The sequence below is a fragment of the Diabrotica undecimpunctata genome, chromosome 10, assembly GCF_040954645.1.
Source record: "Diabrotica undecimpunctata isolate CICGRU chromosome 10, icDiaUnde3, whole genome shotgun sequence".
NCBI lineage: Eukaryota > Metazoa > Arthropoda > Insecta > Coleoptera > Chrysomelidae > Diabrotica > Diabrotica undecimpunctata.
In genome coordinates, this window is record NC_092812.1 from 17376069 (window position 1) to 17402292 (window position 26224).

At 30.9% G+C, this 26224-nt stretch overlaps 1 protein-coding gene across 1 annotated transcript in view; it reads left to right on the forward strand.

Annotated features, from left to right (window-relative positions):
- The window catches only part of para (sodium voltage-gated channel paralytic), a 454557-nt gene that overhangs the window by 195946 nt on the left and 232387 nt on the right, over positions 1–26224 (forward strand). The window contains exon 4 of the mRNA XM_072545653.1: positions 20300–20332. Coding sequence (XP_072401754.1) covers positions 20300–20332 — 33 coding nt within the window. The remainder of the gene's footprint in view (positions 1–20299; positions 20333–26224) is intronic.

Below are 26224 nucleotides of genomic sequence, written 5' to 3' on the forward strand. Positions count from 1 at the left end.
CTGATGGAAAATGATTTTAACGTTTCAAGTAATTGTTTTTTTTTTTAAATATGTATCTTCATAATAATTCTTAGAAAGATTTTTGGGGCCGTAAATGAAAATGGGCTATGGCGTCGAAGATACAACTTTGAACTGTATCAGTTATACACCGATCCAGATATTGTGAAGTTTGTTAAAGTGCAGAGACTTAGATGGGCTGGACACATTGCTAGGATGTCAGATCACGAATACACGAAGAGATTAACATTTTCACAACCAGAGGGCACAAGAAGCAGAGGACGACCACGAATGAGATGGATTGATGATGTGGAAGAAGACCTACAGATTCTAGGGGTTAGAAGATGGAGGGAAGTTGCCAGGAATCGACAGGAGTGGCGACTTCTTTGTGAGCAGGCCAAGATCCACAACGGATTGTCGAGCCACTTATGATGATGATGATCTTCATAATAAATAAAAAGGTATATATCAGTTTCCATCATATATTCCTGGAATCTAAGTTTGGTGTCATTAGAGCATGGAACTTTATTCGGCCTACGACCTTAATTCCACTGTTTGGTGCTATATCTGGCAATAACTTCGTTGAAAACCAGTTCTCAAATAATGCTCACGTGGTTTCATCATGATAGTCGATACGGGAGCCCTTAATGTTTTTGCATGACAAGGCTAAAGCATGAGGTATAAAACCATTTTTTTCCTGCATGGATTATTGTAATACGTTTTCCTTTATTTGATGAAGCTTTTATTGTACAGGGACAAGAAGAATCTGCCCAACCACATTTTGGAACGTTATGGATGTCAAACCGCGTCCCATCCAGATAAACAATTTCTCTTCCACTTTCTCTGTATTTATGAATTTGAATTAAAAATACCGTCCTCCATATTTGTAGAGAAGCAGATTCTATAGTCACTTGGCTTTTATCGATCGTTTTTATGTTAAAGCCGTTTTTTAGAAGACATTGCCTTACTGTCTCACTGCAGCACTTGATTCATGTGTCAACTTTCTGCAACATATGCATGATGGTTTTTAACGTGGGGATCATATATTATTCATACATGTTATAAATTTGTCTTCTAAGGATGTCCACATTACTCGGGTCTAGTTTCCTAAATATACCAGCGTCTTTTCTTTTCCTTCTACTTACTATCGGTTGTTTTGTTATTGACCACACTGTCTTCATTGGTCTTTGTGTTAAGACTGCCGCTTCCTTTACCGCATTAAAGTATTTACAGGTTCTGAAATTTGTATTTTTGATTGAACAGTGTATAGAATATATAAAATTTAACGCCCGAAATGGAATTTATGAAAAGAAAATAATTTTTGAACCTCCAAAACAGTAACAATTCAGGTATATTTTTTCGTTCCTGCTAATAAACTAGCTTTTAAAAAGAGAATTATACATAACCCGTCATTATAACCTCATTACGTCTTATCAGTGAAAGTTATTTGAAATAATTTCTTGGAATGGTTTTATTTTGGATATTACCTAAAGGACCAATCACTATATATTTAAAATCGTAATTATATTTTCTGACTTGGGGAACAGGTAGACTAAGATAATATTATGACAATTTTGTTAGTTATTTGTTTGACTTTGTTGATAAAAGAAGGCAATTTGTGCATAAAACAATATTATTTAAAAATGTTTCGTCTGTGGGAGGAGTACTTCTCGTAAAGTTATTGATAATAATAATGCCGAAAGAATAGACGTCAGTGTTAACAAACCAGTAAAGCGCAGTGTTTTGTCAGTTGACACAAAAACGTGATATTTGACGTTTACACTACCCTCCTTGAATGAGGTCTTTCCAAATTTAATGCAGTGAAGGAAGCGGCAGCCTCAACACGAAGACTAATGAACATAGTGTGGTCGATAACAAAACAACCGATAGTAAGTAGAAGAAAAAGAAAAGACACTGGTATGTTTAGGAAACTAGACCGGAGTGATGTGGAGATCATTAGAAGAAAAATGTATAACCAATATAAAGAACAGATGGTCCCCACATTAAAAACCATCATGCAAAAAGTTGGAAAGATGACACAAGAATCAAGTAGTGCAATAAGATAGTAAGGCAATGTCTTCTAAAAACGGCTTTAAAATAAAAACGATTGATAAACGCCAAGTGATTATGGAATCTGCTCGTTTACAAATATGTAGGAGGGAATTTTTAATAATTCAAATTCATAAATACGGAGAAAAAGGAAGGGAAATTGTTTATCTGGATGAGACGTGGTTTGACACCTTGACGTTCCAAAATATGGTTGAGCAGATTCTTCTTGTCGCTGTACAACAAAAGCTCCATCAAATAATGGTTTAGCACTAACGTTAGAATTATTTGAAAACTGGTTTTCAACGAAGATATTGCCAAATATACCACCAAACAATGTAATTGTGATGGACAATGCCAGCTACCACAGTCGTAGGCTGAATAAAGTCCCATGTTCTAATGACACCAAACTTAGAATCCAGGAATATATGCTGGAAAATGATATATACCTCTTATGAAGATGAATATTCTAAAAAACAATAACTTGAAACTTTAAAATCATTTTCTATCAGAAAACAATATTATTGCAACAGTTTGGCGGAAGAAATGGGTCATACAGTATTAAAACTTTTTCCTTACTATTGCATGTTTAATCCGATTGAACACATATGGCATGAGCTAAAAGCATCGGTAAGAAGAAGTAATGTTCCGCCCACCCCAAATTCATATTGTTGCCCATGTTCTAAAGATGGAAAGATCTTATATAAGTATAAGATAGGTTGCTCAAAGAAATAATTATTATAGATCTAGATAACGACAGTGATAGTGCAACTGACTTGCCCATGTAATTTTTTTTAAATGCTTTTTGAATTGTATTTTTAAATGGTAAACTTTCTATGTATACGTAATGTAAATGCTTTTAAATTCAGTTGATAACGGTATAAAACCAGTTTTTAGACACACCTCAACTTTGAAAATAATTTTCTAAAATATTTTTGCCTCTGTTATCTTTGTACTCTATTCAGAAATGATAAAGTTTTGTAAATATGTTAATGTAGTGTATGTAAATATTTTTGCAGCTACTATAACTTTAAGAGACAATGATAAAGACCGGCTTTTAAACACCAACAATCAAATAAGTCCAGAGGCGATCCCCCGCTGCCTTGCGGTAGACACTTATCGATAATAAATATTAATGCCTCTCTTAGATCTCTGGTAGGACTATAACATCTTTTTTTTTTGTCCATAAAACGTTTTTTATACATTTTATAGAAAAATAGTTAAAATAAAAGTTATAGATCATAAAAAGTTCTTCGATTTTGAAAGTTTCCCTATTAAATACATAAACAATTGACCAAAATAATTGCAAACAAACCATGTTTGCAATTATTTTGCAGTAATTTATTAATGTTAATGACTTTGTTTTTGCATAATAACATGTAATATAACTACTCAAAAGTGTGACAGCTATTGAGCTATTAAAGTGAGCTAAATTTTACAAACAGATCGACCATATAGTTTATAAGTTATTCAATTTGTTTATCTCGGAGAGTAATTATTTAGACAACTGTACGTGTCCAAACATGTCACTCTAGAGGTATTCTGTAAATCGCAGCCGATTATTTAAGGCATTTTTTAAGGTAAAAAAAAACTTTGGGATTTTATTAAATTTGTTATTAAAAAACAGAAAAAGAACTGACTTTTTAGGTTTCAAACATTTATAATAACTTTGATATTTTTTATGCCACTCGGTTGTAAGTAGATTCAATGGAAATATGGTGAAAAAACACACTTTCAAACAAAAAAAAAACACAACCTTTAACAGAACCAGAAAAATCTACAAGTTATTTATCAAATTTTTCTATTTTTTTGTTAATTGCCAAGTTGTAATAAAAATAATAAATTAAAATATTTCCAAAGCTATTAAGTATAGGCATAGAAAATACTAAGGACAAACTTAACTACATTGCCTTTAGTTTGTGATGTTGATATAAAATACAGGCTGATGCATTTAAAAATACTGAGCAAATAATGAGTTTGTATTTTCACTCACCCTGTCTATTAAATTTAAAGAGTATTAGCAAAAACAATTATATTTATGAATTATAATAATCATTTAAAAATTATGGCTACAACAGGTTGTTACTTTTGTACCCCTTTTCCCTTATACAGGGCGTTGAACTTCTTATTGAAATTAGGTTATAAGTTTTTAAATGCCCTATATAACACAAAGCATCTTTGTATTCTTATAATGAAGAAGTGAAGCGAATTTAAATTTAAAATAAAATAAAAAATGTTTCATTAAAAAAAACATATCTTAAGCGGTACAGTATTACGGAAAACCCTGTATATTTGTAACTAATAATAAAATATGAAGGTTACAGCTACCTCCTATTTTTTTAAATATTTTTTTTTGGTATTACCTAGATATAACGAACTATGTCAAAAAATTAATCACCCTGTATTAATATAATACAATGTTAATTTTTCGTTATATTGTTCGAAACATTTTATGGTCAACATGAGGTAAACCGATATCATATCCCTTTCTTGATTTCGTTCGTCCCATGAAAGTTTTTCCTTTGCCAACTTTGTTAGCAATGGCTATAAAATTGAATACCCGCGAAATAATAAAATTATTTGGCGGGTTAAACCGCATCTTAATTGATTGCGTCGACTTTTCGACTCGTCATTTGGAGTCATATTGAGAACTACCCCTTCTGTTTTGAGCTAACTCTAGAATTCACTTCAAACAACCACGTTTAATATATTTCTCCTTCTACGGACTTCTAACTTAAATTATTGATATTCGTTATCCTTAATTTTCAAAACTTAGATTATAATGTATAGTTTCTGGAACAGTACTGAAATTGTATCCTTCGAATATATTTTACATATATTAACAGATCAGGTACTGTAATTGTAAAAAATAACACTATCTGGCACACCATATTAAGGAAATATTTAGATCTACCAAGATACCATGGTTTTAAAAAAATCTGTATGTTTGCTTGTGAAATGCATGTCTATGTACCTGCCAATCTACTCTTCATTATAATCATTAATATTGTCACACAAACAAGTTCTACATAAACATATATATGTCACCATCGCTTTAGAAACCCGTGAAGAATCAAATACTTATAAAAAAAGGGTGCGTTTAGGCAACAGATGGGTCATAGTAATATTATTTAGGAAAGGTATTTAAGGCGCTTCTATTTTGTAAGGTAAAAATGTAAATTATTTCTATTATAAGAAAGTCATAATTTCGTATTCAACAAAGAATAAAGTCTGAAATTAAGTTTGACAATTTTTAAATGTTTGGTAATATTCTCCTATTTATTTTCTGTCGTTTCGTTTATAGGAAATGCTTATTTATGCATAGTAAGAAAGACATACACTAGAGTAAGTTTTTACTTAACTAACTAACTTAGACTTAACTAACTTAGAATAAGTGTAACAAGCAAGCAAGCAATTTAATTGAACCCAGCTTAAGTGACTTGCAAACCAGTCAGAATGATATTCGGGTGTTAGAATTCATTGGAGCGAGGTGTATTGATTCTTGTTATCAGAAACCACTCCAGTGCTCCAGACCATCCATTTCCTCCTTATAGCACTCTGATGCGCGATAGAGGTTCTCTATCAAGCTCTCTCTCTCTAGGGACTCTCCCAATGAGTCGGCGCTCTAGGACGTGGGCCCTTCGTGCCTGTTTTTTTTGTATTTTGTTAATTTTTTTGTTAGTAATTTTTTTAATTTTTTTTTGTTGACCGCAGCCGTTTTTTGTGTTTTTGTTAATTTGTTCTAAAGGGTGTCCTAAAAAATAAATATTACTATTAAAATTGCCAGTGCTGTATGCTGGGGTTTCTTTTGTTGATAAAGCTACAAATTATCTAGACTTTATGTGTTGGCCAAGATTTGGTGTTTTGGTCTTTTGTGCTTTCATCGCTGAAACGCGTCATATCATTATCTCTCGCAGAATTGGGATTGGATAATTCTCTAATTCTGCAAACCTGATTCTGGATTTTTCTGCCATTCTATCTATCACCCTTACTTATTGCAGTTCTCTGGAACAGAAAGCGTTCAGCGACGTGTCTGGGTACATTTACCGCTTCTCTGAGGCTGTTGTTCTGTATTTCCTGTATTTTATTTTTATTTGAATTACTATTGTGTCCCCATGAAAGAGATCGATAGGTGATTATTGGAAATATGATACTGTTTATCAGTCTCATTTTCGTCTTTATGCGCAGTTTACTTTTTCTACCTGCAAGTCTTTTTATTGTAGTTCTGGCTATTGCTGTTTTCTGGATGGTTGTGTCCACGTGATGCGTAAATGTTAAGTCTTGCTCCATAATCACTCCTAGGTATTTAGCTTCTCTTTTCCATTTCATGGAATTATTTTGCACTATCTGCTGTTCCTCGGGGTTTTCTCTTTTCTTGTTGAATATGATTGCTTATGTCTTCTCTAAATTGGTTACTATTTTCCGTTGAATACTCCATTCTTATATACCAATCCAATGCTGTCTGTAGATAATTGACCGCTACATCTAAGTTTCTGAGTCTAGCAGCAATCGCTGTGTGTATATTGTATACAGTAGGGGTCACAGAACCGCTTCTTGTTGCACTCCAGCCTTTAGAGCTCCGTACTCGGACCGGACTTGTCCTATCCTAACCCTAAAGCTCGGGTTGCTCAAGTAAAAAGAGATGTAGTCATGGCCCTACTGTATCCGTAACCTCTCATTTTGTATATTAATCCTTTATGCCAGACTCTTTGCTTACATCCAGAAAGGCTGCTCCTGTATACTACTTGTCATTAAATTTGACTGTTATGTGTTCTATCAATCTAAATGCTTGTAGTTCGCTGGAGTATTCTGCTCTAAATCCGAACTAAGCTTCTGAAATTAGTCATATCCTGTCTGTTTTAGCTTTAAGTCTACTTAATATAACTCTTTCCATGATCTTACTAACTTCTGGAACTAAGCTAATCGGCCTGTTGTTTTGCGGGCACGTGGTATTCTTTCCTGGCTTCAGAATTATGATAATGTACACTTTCTTCCATCGATTTGGGAAGTGAATGTATCTAAGTATTGCATTCGTAATTTTAGTTAAAAATACTATCGCTTTTGCTGGTAGATACTTTAGAGCTCCATTTGAAATTTCATCTTAACGAGTTTTAAATTCGGTCTTATATATAAAAATCGACGAAACGCAAGACGGGGCTGCTCTGAGTTTGTTGCAACTTTTTTCTAGCCATTTTTGAATTTCGTTTCTAACGACCTCTCTTGTTATACCGTAAAAGCTTACTGGCCCTTCAAATATTCTTCTAGAGCCTTGCTTTATCGAGTTTTCCAGTTCATTCCATTGGCATTTTTATGTCCCGACACTCATATTTAGGATACTTTATTATCGCATATCTGTTTATTACGAATAATTTACTACTTTCATTGGAAATTAACCTTAATTTTAGTTTAAAATACCTATGGTTATTTTGAGGTTTCGATTTCTACTTCGAAAATCGATTAAAAAAGGGGACGTCCAAGATTACAGTGAAACAGACACATAAAAATAGTAATTGTAAAAAGAGGCTTAACTGAAAAATATATATGTAACGTATGGATAAATAAGTCATTAGGTCTCGTACTCATCATTAGGTAATCATTTGACACTTCGACCCAAGTGATTTTTTATTTTCAGGTGTCTTTTATCTATTTGTGGCTCTCAGATAGATTCTAACGCCTATTGGTGAAGATCTTTTAATTCGAGTGCTTGCTTAAACAGGTACCTGAACATTTTCCTCTCCACACAACGTATACACTGGACGTTCTTCGGTTTTTGCTTAGCTTCATCGCGATTTTTATTACCACTTTGCTGTACTTCTTATTCATAGTCGAAAGTATGCCCTATAACGGAATAGTGTTTCATAATATTTGATTGATTAAGACTGCGTTATTTCACTTCTTTTTTGATTTGCTTTTTTTGTCTGTTCCTGTCATACAAAAAGCTCTAAAATTGATAATTACTCTCGGCAGAATCCCGTATGTTTGGAGGAGAAGGCTAATCAAATCTGGATTTTTACGTCGTCTATTATAATTCCATCGCAATGCAACCAGTTGGCTTGTACAGGTCCAGTAGATATATATTATATATTTTGAAGTCACTTGATCTAGTGTCGCGTCTCGCAATGTTGCAAAATATAGTTAACTATACCAGGTCCTCTACCAGAGAGTCTACAGCTTAAATCCACATAAAATAGACTTATTCTATGCAAGAGTCCATCGACTAATGGATGTCCAGTAAGGAAGCCTCTTCCAGCATTTCCACACTAGCCTAGAAATTGTCTTAGGGCTTCTGAAATATTAAGTTTAAAAGATCTTATATAAATGACTTTTGCACAATATAAAATTAAATAAATCACTTACTAGAATGCAGATGTATATTCTCCTAGTAGAACAGAAATACTTATATTTCCGTCACTACTGACTTACTCCTAAATACTTCTGTATAAAGTTACCCTGCATTGTATTCAAAGGGGATTGTTTGAAACAAACTAACAGCAAGAAACAATATTCTGCGCAAAGCTTACACAAATGGGGCACACATCCTTCCACCCTTTGAACACCGGCGCTTACCGCGCCGGTAAGCGCCGACGCAAGCTGGCGCTATTGCACCAGTATGAGATGCATTATATTGAGGTAGCTAGCACCAAGTCAGAAAAAATTATTGGTGAAGGCCTGAAACCGATCACTCAATTCCTATCCTATCATATCGTTGGTATTGCTCCACCTTATATCAGAACAGAAGTAGCTGTAGATATAGACTAAAAGAAACAAATTGAAGATCCTCGACATTCATTACATAATTACCAACCCGCAGTAATACTCAAACACTGTTTAAATAAATTCGTCTACACAATCTACCAGAAAGAATTCCTATTTGCGAAATATAAGTAGCTCGGGGTGCCCAAGTGTAAAACTAGCCAAAAGAAACGGGAATTATTATATTTCAACTCAGATACCTAATGTTACTGTAGTACGCTTCAAGTTCCAGCACATCTACTTATCTGCCCTCTGTTGGAGAAACCCTGAACTGAGCTAGATTGACTACATTAAGATGATAATTTTGACAGACAACTGATAAAAGACGATTAAAGACGTCTTTTGAAATATTGTGGACAAGACAGATATTATTCATACTCAATTCAAAGTTAGTTATGAAAAACTTTTATTCCAAATGGATTTCCTGCGAATAACAAGATGTTATACTTTTTATATTTAAGGGATATATGAGAGAATATTACTTGTTGATAATTATCTTCTTCTCATGGCGCCGTCTTCTTTCGAAGATTGGCGATCCAAATGGCAATTGTAGTTTTGGAAACTGCTGCGGGAAAGATTTCTGCAGATGAGCGGTCGAACCATTTCCTTAGGTCTTTCAGCCACGAGTTCTGGCGTCTTCCTACTGATTTTTTGCCTTGTACTTTTCCTTCCGGTATAACTTGAAGTAATTCATATCTTTCGCCTCTCAACACATGAACAAGTATTGCATTTTCCTCTCTTTGATTATTCTTAGTAATTCTTTTTGTTTACACATGCGACGGAGTACCTCAACATTAGTAAATTATAAGTTATTATAAGGTATATATATATATATATATATATATATATATATATATATATATATATATATATATATATATATATATATATAGGTTATTATAAGTATCAAAAATCATTTGTTCGAACTCAGTTCATTGTATTGGACTAGCATTAAAAGGTTTGCTCTAATTTTTGTCAGATAATATTTGCTTGAAATCATTTTGATGCTTGCTTTGATTGTTTCGAATTAAAAGATGTATGCCTGTATGTTGAATTATCGTTCTACTTTAAATGATTTAAGCCTCTGAATAAGTAATAGATCAACAAATCAGTTACCATGACTAACGCTATACTTTTATATTTTACTGTAGACAAGTCTACTTATTAAAGTACAGAAACATGAAACTATATTCTGAAATAAGTAACTGTACAAAATTATGCTTAAAATTAGCAGTCATGTACTTTATAATATATTTTATTATATAGTATACTGTTCATTTTTTTTCTATTTACACATATTTTAAAGTTATTTTGACGTTTTTTTAACTACTACTACTCCAAAAGTCAAAAAAAACATTTTAATTTTTATAATTTTAGAAAAAATTTTATATTTCTAAATATTATGACTTTCTTAAGAAACAATTTCATTTTATGACTACATAAAAATGTTAGTGTCTTTTATACAACAGAATCTTGTCACAATGAGGTATTTTGTACCAGCAAGGAGATGAAGTTTCCTGAACTTGATAAACAGGCTTTTTCTTTGTTTCACTTGGGGTATGGATAAGGTATATAGGTCGAATAAACATTTATGTTTTATTGATTGGATTATTACCCAGATATTTCAGATTTATTATAAAATAATGACAAAGGAAAATGCCTGTATAATAAAAGAAGAGCACAGAGCACAGGATATAATTGTATCTCTAAATATGTGTTTAACATTGATAAATAACCTTAAACCAATAAATACATATAAAATAAGTCCTTATAAATATTGGAGGACAAAGTGTATTTCCAAAAATGTTTATTATAAAATGTCAAACAAAATTTTTAGAAAAACAAATAAGAATATCAAAGATACAATAAGCAAAATTAATACGGAAGTGGATTGTATTATTAAAAGCATGGAAGGTATATCGTCAGTGTAATTCGCATAGTGCGTAACTTCAGTTTATAAAATTTTACAGGAGAGCGAAAAAACGAATTTAAATGATTAAACTTACCGATTGGCAAAAAATTAATTTTTCCGACTACTAGTCAACTCAGATAAAATTTTAATGTTCTATTTTTGGTTTTCCATGAAATATTAATTTTGTTTTAAATAAAATTTGAGATGCGCTTTTTGCGAACTAATATTTTGAAAGCAAAACGGAAATATGCATTTTTCTGAAAAATGTTTATTTTTTTAATGCAAGAAAACCAGTAACATATAGATTACACATCGATAATTATTTTTACAGAAAAACTTATGCTTAAAAAAATTTAAATCAGAAAATATAAAATGAAATAAGCACAAGGCTAATTATGAGGTAACTGATCATAAAATAAATGGTAGTCCTGTTGTATACTTGTCTTCAGTTGTTGCAAATGCTCATATTTCTCTTTCCTAATGGGAATTCTACCTCTGTATAATGCAGACAAAGAGTCAAAATCTAAAAATTTTGGATTTGCAGGTAATCTGACAGGAAAGTTTTCCATTCCAATTCAGAATGTCTAGTTTTGTAAAATATATTTTTGTTTGTATATTTAATTGCCTTTAGGCCAACCACCTGGGGAGCTCCGACTTTTTTTCCTGGTCGTATTAATGAGATAGAATTTATATTACCTTCAATATTTTTAAAACAAATCATGCGATAAGTTCTCTTCTCTGTAGGGATTTTTCAAACATGCTTTTTTGCATATTATTGCCTAGTCAGCAGGTACATTAATTCTGGATTTTCGAATCATCTTTCTATCGTAGAATGCATGCTATCTGCCTCCATCTGGGTATGACCTTTCTAAAGATATTTTTGTATTATAGTTAAATATTTTTCTTTTGTTAAGTTGAAGAGGGCGTTTGGTAATACAGAATTTCTGTTTTGAGCAACGCAACCATGGCTATACAAAATATAATTAGTTTTTTAAAACCCTACCCTCTGTTTCATTCCACCAAAATCATTCATGTTGCTGGCGTTTTAGATCATAAATCGTGAAATTATGTACAAGTTTTGTTTTGTAATAGAAGGAGCTCACATTGGACTTTGGACAGAGTAGCACAGATTGCAGATCAATTATAAAAACTTCATTATCTGATTCTCTGTCGGTAACTTTTTCTTGACGTGCTTCGTTTTTCAGAAGAATGTGAAAATTGTACTCATCTTGCGAAATATTCTTTGTTTCAAAAGATGCACAAACATAACACTTATCCTTTTTTGGCTGGTATAAAGATAAATTTTGCTGATCGAAAATTATGGAAAAAGTAGCTCTTGACATGGATTTTACATTATTTTTCCCACAAAAATCTTTGCAGTAAGCTCTATATAATTGTGCTTTTGATTCACATACTGTTTCCAAGTATAACTTTGAACTATTTGCCCTGCAGTAATGTTATCTGTAACTGTTTCTCTTTCCTACTTTTTTATGGCAATTTCTTCAATACAGAGTGTACTTAAAAACATCTTCTTGCATACTCGTATTCGATTATGTTCAGCGTTTAAATAAAACTCAGTCGATGTTTGTCTTCTATATATTTCCCGTTCTCCTTTTTGTCTCTCTGTAGGTTTCACAATTACTAATGTATTTACGTTTTTTTCTGAACCCAAGTTTTTTTCCAAAAGTTGTCGCATATTTTGTATCTAGCCTTGTCAGAAATAGAACCACATTTTAATTTTGTCTTATCGTCCCTACTTATCTTGCAATTGCAACGAGGTTTCATAGTTTTTGACGCCTTTTCTATAATCTAATTCCATGAATTATTTTCTCTTTTTCTTCCCTGTTACCTAAGTCCATTTTCTCTATTCTTGTAGTTCTCGTGTTTGCTCCATTTGTTTTTGTCTGTTTTACTCCCTTTAGACCTTGAACTTTTCATTGATTCTTTTGGATTCAGTGTACTGTTGTTCAGATAGTTTTCTTTACATCCTTCATTACTCATAAATTCTTCAAAACCACTACCTATCTCTTCTTCCATCTCTGCTTCCATGATTATGAAGTCCAGGTGTTTGGACGTTTGATTGTCTTTGTTTCATGGGCAATTCGTTTTTTGCATGCACGAGATGCCTTCTTCTGATCTTTCTGTGCCATTAGTGACCTTGTTTGTAATATTAAAACCACCCAAATTCATTATGATAAACGGTTCATCCTTACAAACATGATTAATAAACATATCTTTGGTTTCTCTAGCATATTTCTCGAGATCATCAATAATTGAACTGTTATTTGGCTGCATACTGTTTGTTTGCACGGCAATAACATTGTCGATGGTATTTTGTTTCATAGATAAAGCAAAAGCAAGAGTAAAGTTGTCTAAATTAGGCTCTTTAACTTGAAAAGGGCACTTTTTTCGGGGTCATCTAACTTTAACGGCACTTATAAAAGGTCCATAATCCTCTCTGCTCTTTTAGCCATTTCTGTAACAAAAATAAAATGTGTGGTCTTATGTTACTTTTAACTTTAATATGAAAAAAAGAAACTAACTTCTAAAGAAACTAAATTATTTTGAAGATTACACGCAGTATACAATACACGCAGTTTTTGCAGGAAATTTTCATTAATTTATAGAAAAAACGATATTCATAGTAATAAACCAAAATAAATAATGAACGAAAACTTTTATTTGAAACGTGAAAAAATTAAATATGAAATAAATATGAAATTGTTGAAATTTTAAACAAAATATTTATTCTTCATCACTTACACCATTGCTGTTATCGTCTTCGTCTAAATCGGTAATCTTTTCAGACTAATGACTAGATTCTGTGAGCAGTTCGTTATAAAAGTTTTGAGCCTCTGTTTTTTTCAAACATTGGGTTAAATCTCTAAGGTTTTCTTTTTTCCCTGAGGAATATCCAAACGCGTACTATATAACGGTTTAAATTCAAACTCTTTCGGTATACCACGTTTGTTTCTTATAAGGGATTTTTCCCAGCTACCTGTATAAGTCTGTCTTACTAAAACAACCACAGGTTCATCAACTGAATATCTCAACATTCGCGCAGTTTTCATTTTTACTGGAGAACGAGCTGATCTAAGTATAAATGGAGTTACTACTTGTAAAATGTTAAATATCATAGACGGTAAACGGTGATGGTTTTCCCTTAGCATTCTTGATTACGTTTTTCCATTCTTTAGGCATTTCGACGGTTTCAGATTTGTTATGCTTTTTAATCACTGAAAAATCTTGGTCGCAACTTAAAAATGAATGGCCTCCAATAAGAAATACATGTGTGACATGTTTAAAACTGTCTTTCAAGCATGTGTAGACCATGGACAAGCAAGTACAAAAATTTCATGAGAATATAGTTTTTATTTTATCCGGCACATCCGTCGCTTATTAGGATAAGATTCTTTGTCTTCACCTCATTAGATCGTAAATATTGAAACAATAATGAAGCTACTTCATTTTGTCCTTTTCTTCCAATGGTTTTATCGTAAGAGAACATAGTTGCAGTATTATTTCCATCATTATGCACACCAAATACGTATAACCATAGCTGCCTAGCATAGAATACTGCATTGGTACGTATATGTGGCATTGGAAGGTTTTGCATACAGTCAAAAGACAAGCAACTGTAGTTCTCTGAATCATCACGTGCTTTTAATTTATATTTTCTTTTTAAAAAAGGTAAAAGAAATAATAAATTAGACTTACTCACAATCAATTTAATTTAACTATCAGACGACCGGTTTCGCTTTCTACAATATGCAAAGCAGCTTCAGGTCACGATACAAAGTTAAATAATTGCTGAAAATAATAAACCCATATTAGGGTGTTGTCTAATAAAGGTAAAACAAAGATAGGTGATATACATTATATAAATTACAGTAATTATGCCAATATTACATGTCTGTGGTTTTTCAAAATGAATAAAATGTTTAAGCAGACAAGGTAAGACCCACAAATTGGTAAAATAGTCTATTAAACTGTAATGAATTAATAAATAAACAAATAAATAAAACATTACTTACATGCCGGTACTCTATTAATTGATGGTTGAAAGAACATGGTTCAAACTATCTTGTATTGTTGATTGGAGAACTTAAGTCAACTATTGTAATTGTTTAACAGTAAACGGGGAAGTTCTTGAGGAGACAGATTTTATCCAATGAAGTAGAGATAGGTAAATGTAATTGTTTCTTTGATGAAAGTTATATTCTATACCATTAAGTTCTGTAAAGTTATTTATATTTATTCTGGAGATATATTTATGAAATGTGTGTTATTTATTGAGATTTTTATTTTTGTTTTGGAAGGTGACAGTTGTGAGACAATGAATAAGAATAGATGTACAAATTGTGTGGGTGTGCAATTATATCAGCTTGTAATTATCAAATTTCTTTGATAAAGTTATGTTGCAATATGTGGAAAATTTTTGTAAAGTCCAATATATAAAGTTAAAAATTAAAATTGAGACACTTTAAGACACACAGAAAACACACAGAAAACACTTAAAAAACGGGGGGACGAAACAGACATTAAATTTAAAAAGGGGGAGGATTTTAAAAGAACTACATCTCTTACTTGGAGGCAATGAGTTTTTTATGTTATATATCAGATTTTAGAGGTAAACTTGACAAATGTAGGTTAAAGTGTGAAAGTTCTTCTTCTATTTTAAATGCTGTAAGTTAAGCTGTACGTTAAGTTATCTAGTTTTATGAAATAAGCTGATATTAATAAATATCTAAAAATGTTTAATTTTAAATTTAGATATCAAAGTTATTTGATGTGTTAATATTCACATACTTTAACAAACTTTAAATAATTAGATTTCAATGTAACAATATAAATAATTGTAATACATCTTCTATGATAACTAACTCAGCTTAGTCAAAGTTACAGAACAAACTTAAGTGATTATTTGGTAATTAAATTAAATATGTACATTTGTAATCAAAATGTATAACAAAATTACAAACTTTCTTTGAAATAATTGTTGGTGTGAGTTATCTGTCATGGCGTGTATAAATATTTTCAAATATTTATTCCAGTTCTGATATGTTAATATGGAACTTAAATAATAAGCAAATAATATAAAACTATATTAAATAATACATACAATTAAATATACTATATAATAATAAAACTATATTAAATATCAGTATTGAACTGGTATGGTACCTCAACTTATTTAACCAAAAATTATTATTACATCCCATCTGGTTTCGAAATACACTCATGTTACAAAATATTTGATTTCAAATTCAACACGTGGTTTGATTGTTCCCAACACAACATTGTGGGGTCGTTCAGACTAGCAGTATTAATAAAATGAATTTTGCTATTCCTAATAATATGCAAATCAACATTTTCAAATAGAAATATTATATTTTAACTATAAACTGCTATAAATTTGAATAAAGTGTTACATAAATTATTATATAAACTCACCATTGTTCATATCGGTGTGATGATATTTCTGCTCATGGTACAGAAAAATTAAGATAAGAATAATTTTGCTTTACACCGGTTTAAATAGAGACTTTTTACCTGTTGGTATAACCAATTTCTGGTCCCAACTGTCAGATATTAAAATTACCAACTAACTATTGAATGCTTAATAATTCAGTAAATTTTCTTTAATTTATCAATAATGTTATCATCAATAGTTTATTTGCTTATTATTTAAGTTCCATATTAACATATCAGAACTGGAATAAATATTTGAAAATATTGACCATGACAGATAACTCACACCAACAATTATTTCAAAGAAAGTTTGTAATTTTGTTATACATTTTGATTACAAATGTACATATTTAATTTAATTATCAAATAATCACTTAAGTTTGTTCTGTAACTTTGACTAAGCTGAGTTAGTTATCATAGAAGATGTATTACAATTATTTATATTGTTACATTGAAATCTAATTATTTAAAGTTTGTTAAAGTATGCCAATATTAACACATCAAATAACTTTGATATCTAAATTTAAAATTAAACATTTTTAGATATTTATTAATATCAGCTTATTTCATAAAACTAGATAACTTAACTTACAGCTTAACTTACAGCATTTAAAATAGAAGAAGAACTTTCACACTTTAACCTACATTTGTCAAGTTTACCTCTAAAATCTGATATATAACATAAAAAACTCATTGTCTCCAAGTAAGAGATGTAGTTCTTTTAAAATCCTCCCCCTTTTTAAATTTAATGTCTGTTTCGTCCCCCCGTTTTTTAAGTGTTTTCTGTGTGTTTTCTGTGTGTCTTAAAGTGTCTCAATTTTAATTTTTAACTTTATATATTGGACTTTACAACAATTTTCCACATATTGCAACATAACTTTATCAAAGAAATTTGATAATTACAAGCTGATATAATTGCACACCCACACAATTTGTACATCTATTCTTATTCATTGTCTCACAACTGTCACCTTCCAAAACAAAAATAAAAATCTCAATAAATAACACACATTTCATAAATATATCTCCAGAATAAATATAAATAACTTTACAGAACTTAATGGTATAGAACATTACTTTCATCAAACAAACAATTACATTTACCTATCTCTACTTCATTGGATAAAATCTGTCTCCTCAAGAACTTCCCCGTTTACTGTTAAACAATTACAATAGTTGACTTAAGTTCTCCAATCAACAATACAAGATAGTTTGAACCATGTTCTTTCAACCATCAATTAATAGAGTACCGGCATGTAAGTAATGTTTTATTTATTTGTTTATTTATTAATTCATTACGGTTTAATAGACTATTTTACCAATTTGTGGGTCTTACCTTGTCTGCTTAAACATTTTATTCATTTTGAAAAACCACAGACATGTAATATTGGCATAATTACTGTAATTTATATAATTTATATCACCTATCTTTGTTTTACCTTTATTAGACAACACCCTAATATGGGTTTATTATTTTCAGCAATTATTTAACTTTGTATCGTGACCTGAAGATGCTTTGCATATTGTAGAAAGCGAAACCGGTCGTCTGATAGTTAAATTAAATTGATTGTGAGTAAGTCTAATTTATTATTTCTTTTACCTTTTAAAATGGACTCACACAAGCAACACATTCATGATTTTCTTTTTAGTTCATAACTTCTCAGTTTTCTGTAAGTGGAGTTCTTTCTTAATATTTAATTTCCACACGTCTTCTGGATCGTCACAACTGGCTAATAGTTTACTTTGATACCGATCCCAAGTACCATATATCACTTCTCGGTAAGCCAAATGATCGAAAACTCGAGATATCTCTTCATCAATAATTTTAGAATAACATTGAAACCGTGAACACCTAAAAGGAATATAAATTTTCCACTCATCATTTTACAATTAATATGTGTAACGTACCTGCAATTGGGACCCATTTGTACTTGTGCTTTTTCTATGCCCTTATAATTTTTTTGTCCCTTCACTCTTACCTGTTTTATCTCTATACGTCTCAGCACCTTCCTTTTCTTTTTTAATGGTACATTTTCATTTAAACTTTGTCGTTAGAGTTCATTGTTACTTGTATTTATTATAAAACTGATTTTATTAAATTGGTTTATGGTGTTTTCTTATAAAATCACACAACACAACTATTCGAAGGAACGTTAAAATATAAAAACCTACTGACAGCCAAGCGATAAAGTTTCCTGCAAAAACACCAATAGTCATTAACAACTGTGGTTTTTGCAGGAAATTGCGCTTGACATATGGGGTTTATGCGGAGTCGCCTATATTTTTGTCGCTTATATCTTGGACTACTGTGGTTTTAATGGAATTTTCTAACGCAAGGAACGTAGGTAATTAGTCCTTCAATCCATAGATGGCGTAAGTCTATTTCCGAAAAAATGTCCCTGACATATGGGGTTTTTGCAAAGAACGCCTCAATTACTGAGTTTTAAATAGGTATACATATTATTAAAAGCTAAATATGTACAAATAAAAATTAAAATTGTTTAATAACAGTAAAAAGTAGTCATAATTATTGTGGAAATATTAATATCTCCGTTTTGTGTTATCTTTTCAGTTTGCCGTATAGTGCGTATCTCCAAACGTAAATAAATAGTGATTTATATTAGTCATTCTTAAACTTTTTCGATTATTGCATAAATAAAAATAAAAAATAGACTTACCTTTCTTATGATATATGAAACAACACGCAGAGTTAAGGCAAAAATTGAAGATTCTTACGATAAAGTTCAAGTACAACTACTGACTTGCGTCAACCAATACAATTGACGGGAGATAAGCATTCTGTTTGTCAACAATTTAAGGCATGGGCAATTTTCTCTGACGGCTTTTATTGCGAAACGGTACATGCTGCGGGGATGGGTATTTTTCACGCTAAAGATATGGTATCGTTGTACCAGATGGCGCAAAAAATAATATTTGAAAAAAAATGGAGTTACGCACTATGCGAATTACACTAACGATATCTACATGGGTTAATTTGGGCATAAGAGCTAGATGGAACACCTAACAGTACAATACAGCTCTCTATTTATAAAGACAAGAAAGTAGCAATCAAGCGAAGAGAAATAATCCAGTATATGGAATATGGGAACTAAAAATAGTCAAAGCTCTTTATATTAAGACAAACATTGAGACATGTAAGTCAATCAAAAAAGGAATGTGTCAAAATAAAAAGAGTAATAGTGCCTATTTTATGAAAGGATAAAAATAACCCCGAGGCAAGCAAGATACAGTACGTGTTTAATTAGAGGCTGGAGAACAAGATACATATTATTAAGTAAACTTTGTCAAAACTTGAAATTACTTAAAAATCCTACAATCGACACGCTCACTTAATGTGTCGCAAATTTACCCATAGTAGGAGAAACTCGACCTGTAAACTACGTATCAAAATCACGTAGCCGAGTTCCGGCGTATTCCAACTCTTTCTCGCCGAATACTTTCTCTGCCTGGTCCCTGTACCGACGGGAAAAATTTCGAAAGTCATTCCTGGTCTTGATGAGTTATATTTATATTTTATCTTTATAGAAAGAGTAAGAATGTACAGATGTATTGACACTATTTCATTGCAATAAAATACCCCAATTTATAGACAGAAACACAACGTGTTTATTTGTCCACTGATTTTTTCATATACCCCTTGAAGGGGCAGAAGTTACTCATGTTTTATTTTATCTAATGTTGTATTATTACTTCAATGTTTTTGTACTTCATGAATATAAATTATTATTTTCTTATTACGAGATATTACGGGTACGCTTTTTTTATTTTTAAAATTGGAAATTACGACATAATTTTCTATGTAATAAAAAAGAGTATCATAACAAGATAGCCATGTTACATTATACGGTAAAACGAAACTTTTGTTGTGATCGTCTCTGAAATTAGTTTCCTCATTATCTGAATCGCAAAAATTTAGAAGTTTTTGCTATAAATTGTTGTTTGTAATTTTATTAGAAAAAAGCATTATGCACATTTTGACTTTATGGAGTAAAATATTTTATTGTGACAAGTTTCTTGTTCAAATGGTGTGATATAGAGTAGATAATTGCAGCAGTGTTGTATGCTTTCCAATGTTAAAATATGTAAACTTTATTGCAGCCGGGTTTTGGACGCAGGAAAAAGAAAAAAGAAGTAAGATTTCTCCAATAAAACTGCTCAATCAAGAGTTGCTTTTTAGATCACCTTTAATGCCCCTGACGATTTCTTAAAAAAAAAACAAAAACCAAAATCAAAAATACCTATACAAAACGCCATTGTTTGGCAGTGACAAAATACAAATTTTCTTGCATTTACTTTTTCACCTTTCTCTATTTCTATATCGTCAGTAGCATCTTTAAAAGTTTATACGCTTTTCCTTGTTCTTGCTTGACTAGACCTGCATTTTGAACTTAAAGCATTGCTTCATACTCTATAACTAAAACACTACCTACTTTATACACAAGTAGCTGCAATGCTCCAAACTAAAGGTCTGAAATAGAAAGTTTTAACGTCTGTAACTTAAGGACTACCTAAAATAATAACGAAAACTATATAAGTATAAATAAAAAGTTAGAAACCTGACTATAATAAGGTTATCAGCCAAAGAAAAAAATGGTTAGGATGTAGTTACATTAAAGATATTATTCCACATTTTAATACTGGATAGTTTTTTCACATAGACTATCCACGATTCATCAATTTTATTGATCTCTTTGAAAAGAGTTATAAATACAAGGCCAATCTAAACTAATATGATTAAACAAGGGATGGTACAACCACAAACACATAAAACACAAATGTAATCCAAAAAAATATACAAATCGTTCTGAAAATTACATATCCAATGTTTGTATGTTTTAAACAAATAATGCATTAATAATTACTATTATCCAAAGACAAGGAACAATACATATTATATTTAATGAGCTAGACCTAGTTCTTTACTTCTACACGTAGATCAAGCGGTATATGTTTTGAGTTGGGTGGAAAATATACAGGGTGTCCCATAATTAATTAGATATTAGCTAATAGGTGATAGCTGATATCAAAATAAAGCGTTTGAGCTCAAATTGTTTAGGCAAAATGTTGCTAGTTTTTTTTTCTACAGGGATTCATTATTTAATATGTTTTTATATTATTTTTAGGGATATATTAAAAACTCTTTAACCGATTTAAGTGAAATTTAGTATCTTGCTATTATTTAGTATGCTTAATATGAAAATAGTATTAGTTTTACCATTGACACTAGGTGACGCCACCTACCATAACATTAGTTCAATAATGTGGACATAATTTTTTTGTCCGCCCTGTATAAAAATTTTAGAAAAAAAAACTTAAAATAACATTCAATTCTACAAAATAAAATTTTTCAAATCAAAAAAGTACACCGTTTTCGAAATAAACGTATTTTGTTAATGATGCATTCTCTATTTAATTTTTTGCAAAACAAGTAAGCTTGAACTTAATGGCAACGTCAAGACGTAACTACGAATTTATTTATTATTAGTTGTCAAAGTGCAGTGCGAGTCATTATTTGGCAAAGTACTATTAAGATTTTTATAAACCACTTAACATAAAGGTAAAATGCCACGTCATAGTGAATTTTCTAATGTAAAAATGCGCGATATGATATGTTTGTATGCCCAGGAAAATTTTTGTTCTCGTGAAGCAGCTCAACGCTATTTCGAACTTTAAGAAGGCAACCAAACCATAAAACTATTAGATCATTGTTCGACAGATTAGGCGAAACAGGGTCATTTCACCCCAAAAACAGGAATTCTGGAAGACGGGAGTAATTGATGCGGATATGGAAGATGAAATTATTGTGCGTATTGCAAAAAATCTAGTACAAGGCTTGTTTCAGCGGCCACTGGTATAAGCAAATCTACGGTGTCAAGAATAATATGGAGAGAAAATCTGTATCCGTATCGTTTTACTCCAGTACAGAATCTTTTACCCCAGGATTTTCCAGTAAGGCTCTGATTTAGTCAGTTTATGATATGGCGGTATTTAGATGATCCAATGTTTTATAATAAAATTTTATTTCCCAATAAAGCCACATTTACTCTCCACTCTCAGTGTGGAGAAGAAAGTGCTCCCAATCGGAGATGATAGATTGTACACGATACATTTCGCTGACGACCAAGCCATTCTAGCTGAAGACGAGAGTGATGTAGGCTACATGCTTAGAAAACTGGAAGATGAGTATACCAAATGGGGCCTCACAATTAATACACAAAAAACTGAGTACTTAGTTGTAGGAGAAAAACCAGAAAGCCTACAAATCGAAATGAGAACTATAAAACCAACAGACAATTTCAAATACTTGGGAGTCCAAATAACATCAAAAGCAGGAAGTAGCGAAGAAATACACTCCAGGATTGGCCAAGCAAGATCAGCCACCAGACAGCTACACGGACTATTATGGAATAAAAAAATAACAAAGGAAAATAAAAGAAGAATCTATAAAACAATAATAGAAAGTATTGGGCTGTACGGCGCCGAACTCTGGGAAATAAACCAAAGAAACAAATCAAAAATTAAGGCCATGAAAATGAACTACTGGAGACGATGTTGCCAGCTCACTATACTTGATAGGGTGAGAAACGAAGATATTCGGAGATAAATGGAAATCGATTTAGACATAATAGACACAATCGAAGCCAAAAGACTTAACTGGTATGGACACCTTCAGAGAATGCCTGAAAATAGATAAAAAAAATAGAAGAATGGACTCCGCCAACTAGAAGAAAACGAGGTAGACCAAGACGAGCCTGGACAGAAAACGCTGGAAATTAGGATGCGAGAAGCGGCGAAAGCTGTAGAAGACTCGCTTGTTATATTATATAGCCACATTTACTACAATTACCACATTTACTGTAGTAGAAGAGGTGTGTTTAACTGGCGCAATAGCCATACCTATGCTAAAGAAAATACTCATGCATTTTATGAACATCATTTTCAACATGAGTTTTCCATAAATATCTGGTGTGGCATATTTGGGGATTGTATTGTAGGACCATTCGAATTACCAACTAGGCTTGACCGAGTAACGTATCTAAATTTTTTGGGAGAAGATTTACCAAGTCTTTTGGAAGACATACCTCTAAATTTGAGACGTAACTCTTGGTACATGCATGATGGTGCACCACCATATTATAGCCTAAAAGTTAGAAATTATCTAGATAAAATTAATCCTCAAAGGTGGATTGGTAGAGGTAGTGTATACCCATGGCCAGCACGCAATCCCCAACTAAATCCTCTAGACTTTCACTTGTGGGACTACCCAAAGTCACTTATTAAAAAAAAAATAACCGTCAAGAGTTATGACAAAATATTGTAGAGAGTTCACATAATTAGGACCCAAAGAAACTCATTATTTAAAATAAGACAAAACTTACACAAAAGATTTACATTATGTAGTTTATCTAATGGTGATCATTTTGAACAATTATTGTAATTTTTTTTCGTTTCGTTTTGAATTATTCATTTTGTCAATTGTTTTATATTCACTTCATTGTTTAATTTAATTTCTGATTTTTTTTTATTTGTTACTGTGTAAAAGGTTTAATAAAAATAATTGTTTCAATCATATTTCACATTCTTTTTGTTTGCAAAAATTATCTACTACTAATACACTTAATTTTCACTGGTATTTAAGACCATTTGAATAATGTTTGAATTTACACAAGTTTTTCATTTTATGCACGTCTCTAAAAAATACGTTTATTTCGAAAACGGTGTACTTTTTTGATTTGGAACAAGAATACTTTTTTTGTGTAGAATTGAATGTTATTTCATGTTTTTTTCCAAGAAACTTATCACCCATTAGCTAACGTCCAATTAATTGTGAGACATCCTGTATATATGTAATTTTTTGCATACACCGCTTTCAACTCTCACTAGAAATTATAATTTCACTACGCGTAGGTTCTTAAAAGTGGGCTTAAGTTTTGTTAAACAATATATTAAAAAATTTTTGTATTTTTCCCAGTAGTTCTGATACATCTTATCAATTATTGATACTATAACAATTTTTAACCGAAATAAAACTTTTGCAATTATGTTCTACCAAGTTAAATGTGGTTAAAAATCACAAAAAATAGTTAAAAAGAGCCTTTTCTGTGATTATATTTATTATAATTATATTATATACATGCCCTTCATACTTAGTTTAAAAAAACATTTTCGTATGTTCAATTATCACACAAAATTTCAATAAAATCGATAAATTCGATTCGAGATCTAATTAGTGTTATTTGATAAAACATACTTTTAATTTTTAATGTGCCAAATTCTAAAAAGATCCTTCAAAGGAATAGTTAACAAAGCTTTAAAATGTGGTCCTCAAAAACCGTCGTTTTTGAAACCCTCGGGAGCGATGGAGGGGAAAAGAGCTGTTAATTGTATCGCTGATTCTTGTTTATAGATTTCGACGTTTCTTTCTTCAATTTGTATGTACTTTTGGCGTGCATTACGAATAAGCATTATTTAAAAAAAGCAGTTGTTAAATAAACCATTAAATTTGTTTTAACAATTTTTTTTCTATTTTTTATTTTTTAGTAATATTTAGGAAAATTTAATTTTAACTTCTTAACTAATTTATTTATAATAGATTTTATGAAAAAACAAATTATGTTATTCAATTATTTCTAAAAATAGTTTTAGTATATGTATTGCTTTGGAAATAAAAAATTTCAAATAAACTAGAACTATTTCTTGTAAACATGCTATTAGATGAATGAAAAACTGAAGTTAGACGCAATTTATTTAGGTTGGAGATTCAGCAAAAGACAGTTAGTACCAATTAGACCAACAGACCTTTCTTGTACCAGAGTTTCTATTAAAACAAATTTTGCTCTTGCAAAACTAGCTGCAAGAGATTAACTTGTGTGTCTAAAGAACTGACTTCGTTGCAGCAATATATATATATATATATATATATATATATATATATATATATATATATATATATATATATATATATAGTAAACTCTTAAATATTGGGGAAATCTGCAAGTGACTTGCAGATTTCCCCAATATTTAAGAGTTTACTATTTAACTAATCTGCAAAGATTAAATTTCTTTTCTATATATATATATATATATATATATATATATATATATATATATATATATATATATATATATATATATATATATATATATATATATATATATATATATGCAGAATGCACTCTACGAGTTCGAATATTGGGATGTAGTAGATAGTTTAGAAGATAGTTTAGAAAGCTAGTTTAGAAATAAGTTTAGATCGGACTCAAAACGAATGCTTGGAAAACGAGGATATAGACTTTTTTTTTTACTTTTAAACTGTTAAAATAAAATGTTAATTCTACTACGTTATTATAGTATTTGTATTTTGTATTGTATAAAAAAATAATAATTATGACACATTCTATTTCCTTATACTATATTATTTACTAATAAATTAAAATAAAAAGACTAAACAAAAAATAATATATTGAAAAATATTCTGCAAATAATTTAGTAACTTCAGCTTTTCATTCATTAGCGTGCTTAGAAAGAAATAAAAGCCAGTTTATTTGAGATTTTTTATTTCCAATGACATAAATAAACCGATCCTATTTTTAGAAATAATTGAATTGGATAATTTGTTTTCTTCATAAAATCTATCATAAATAAATTATTTACAAAGTTATTTGAGAAGTTTAATATTAATCATAAATATATATATATATATATATATATATATATATATATATATATATATATTACTGGATCCAACTTGTAAATACAATACATTTTGGAGACGGCTATCGCCGTATTCCCTTTCTCCTCCGCCAATCCTCCCGGTCCAAGGCATGCTCCTCCTCCAAACCTCTCGATTCCATCGCTCTTCTAATTCCTTCATTCCATGAGCGTCGAGGTCTACCTCTTTTTCTTCTTTCAGGGGGCTTCCATATGTGAAGTTTTTGGGGCCAACGTTCGTCAGGCATTCTCAATAGGTGTCCAAACCATTTTAAACCTCTTCTTTCTATTCTGCCAATGACCGTTTCTGCA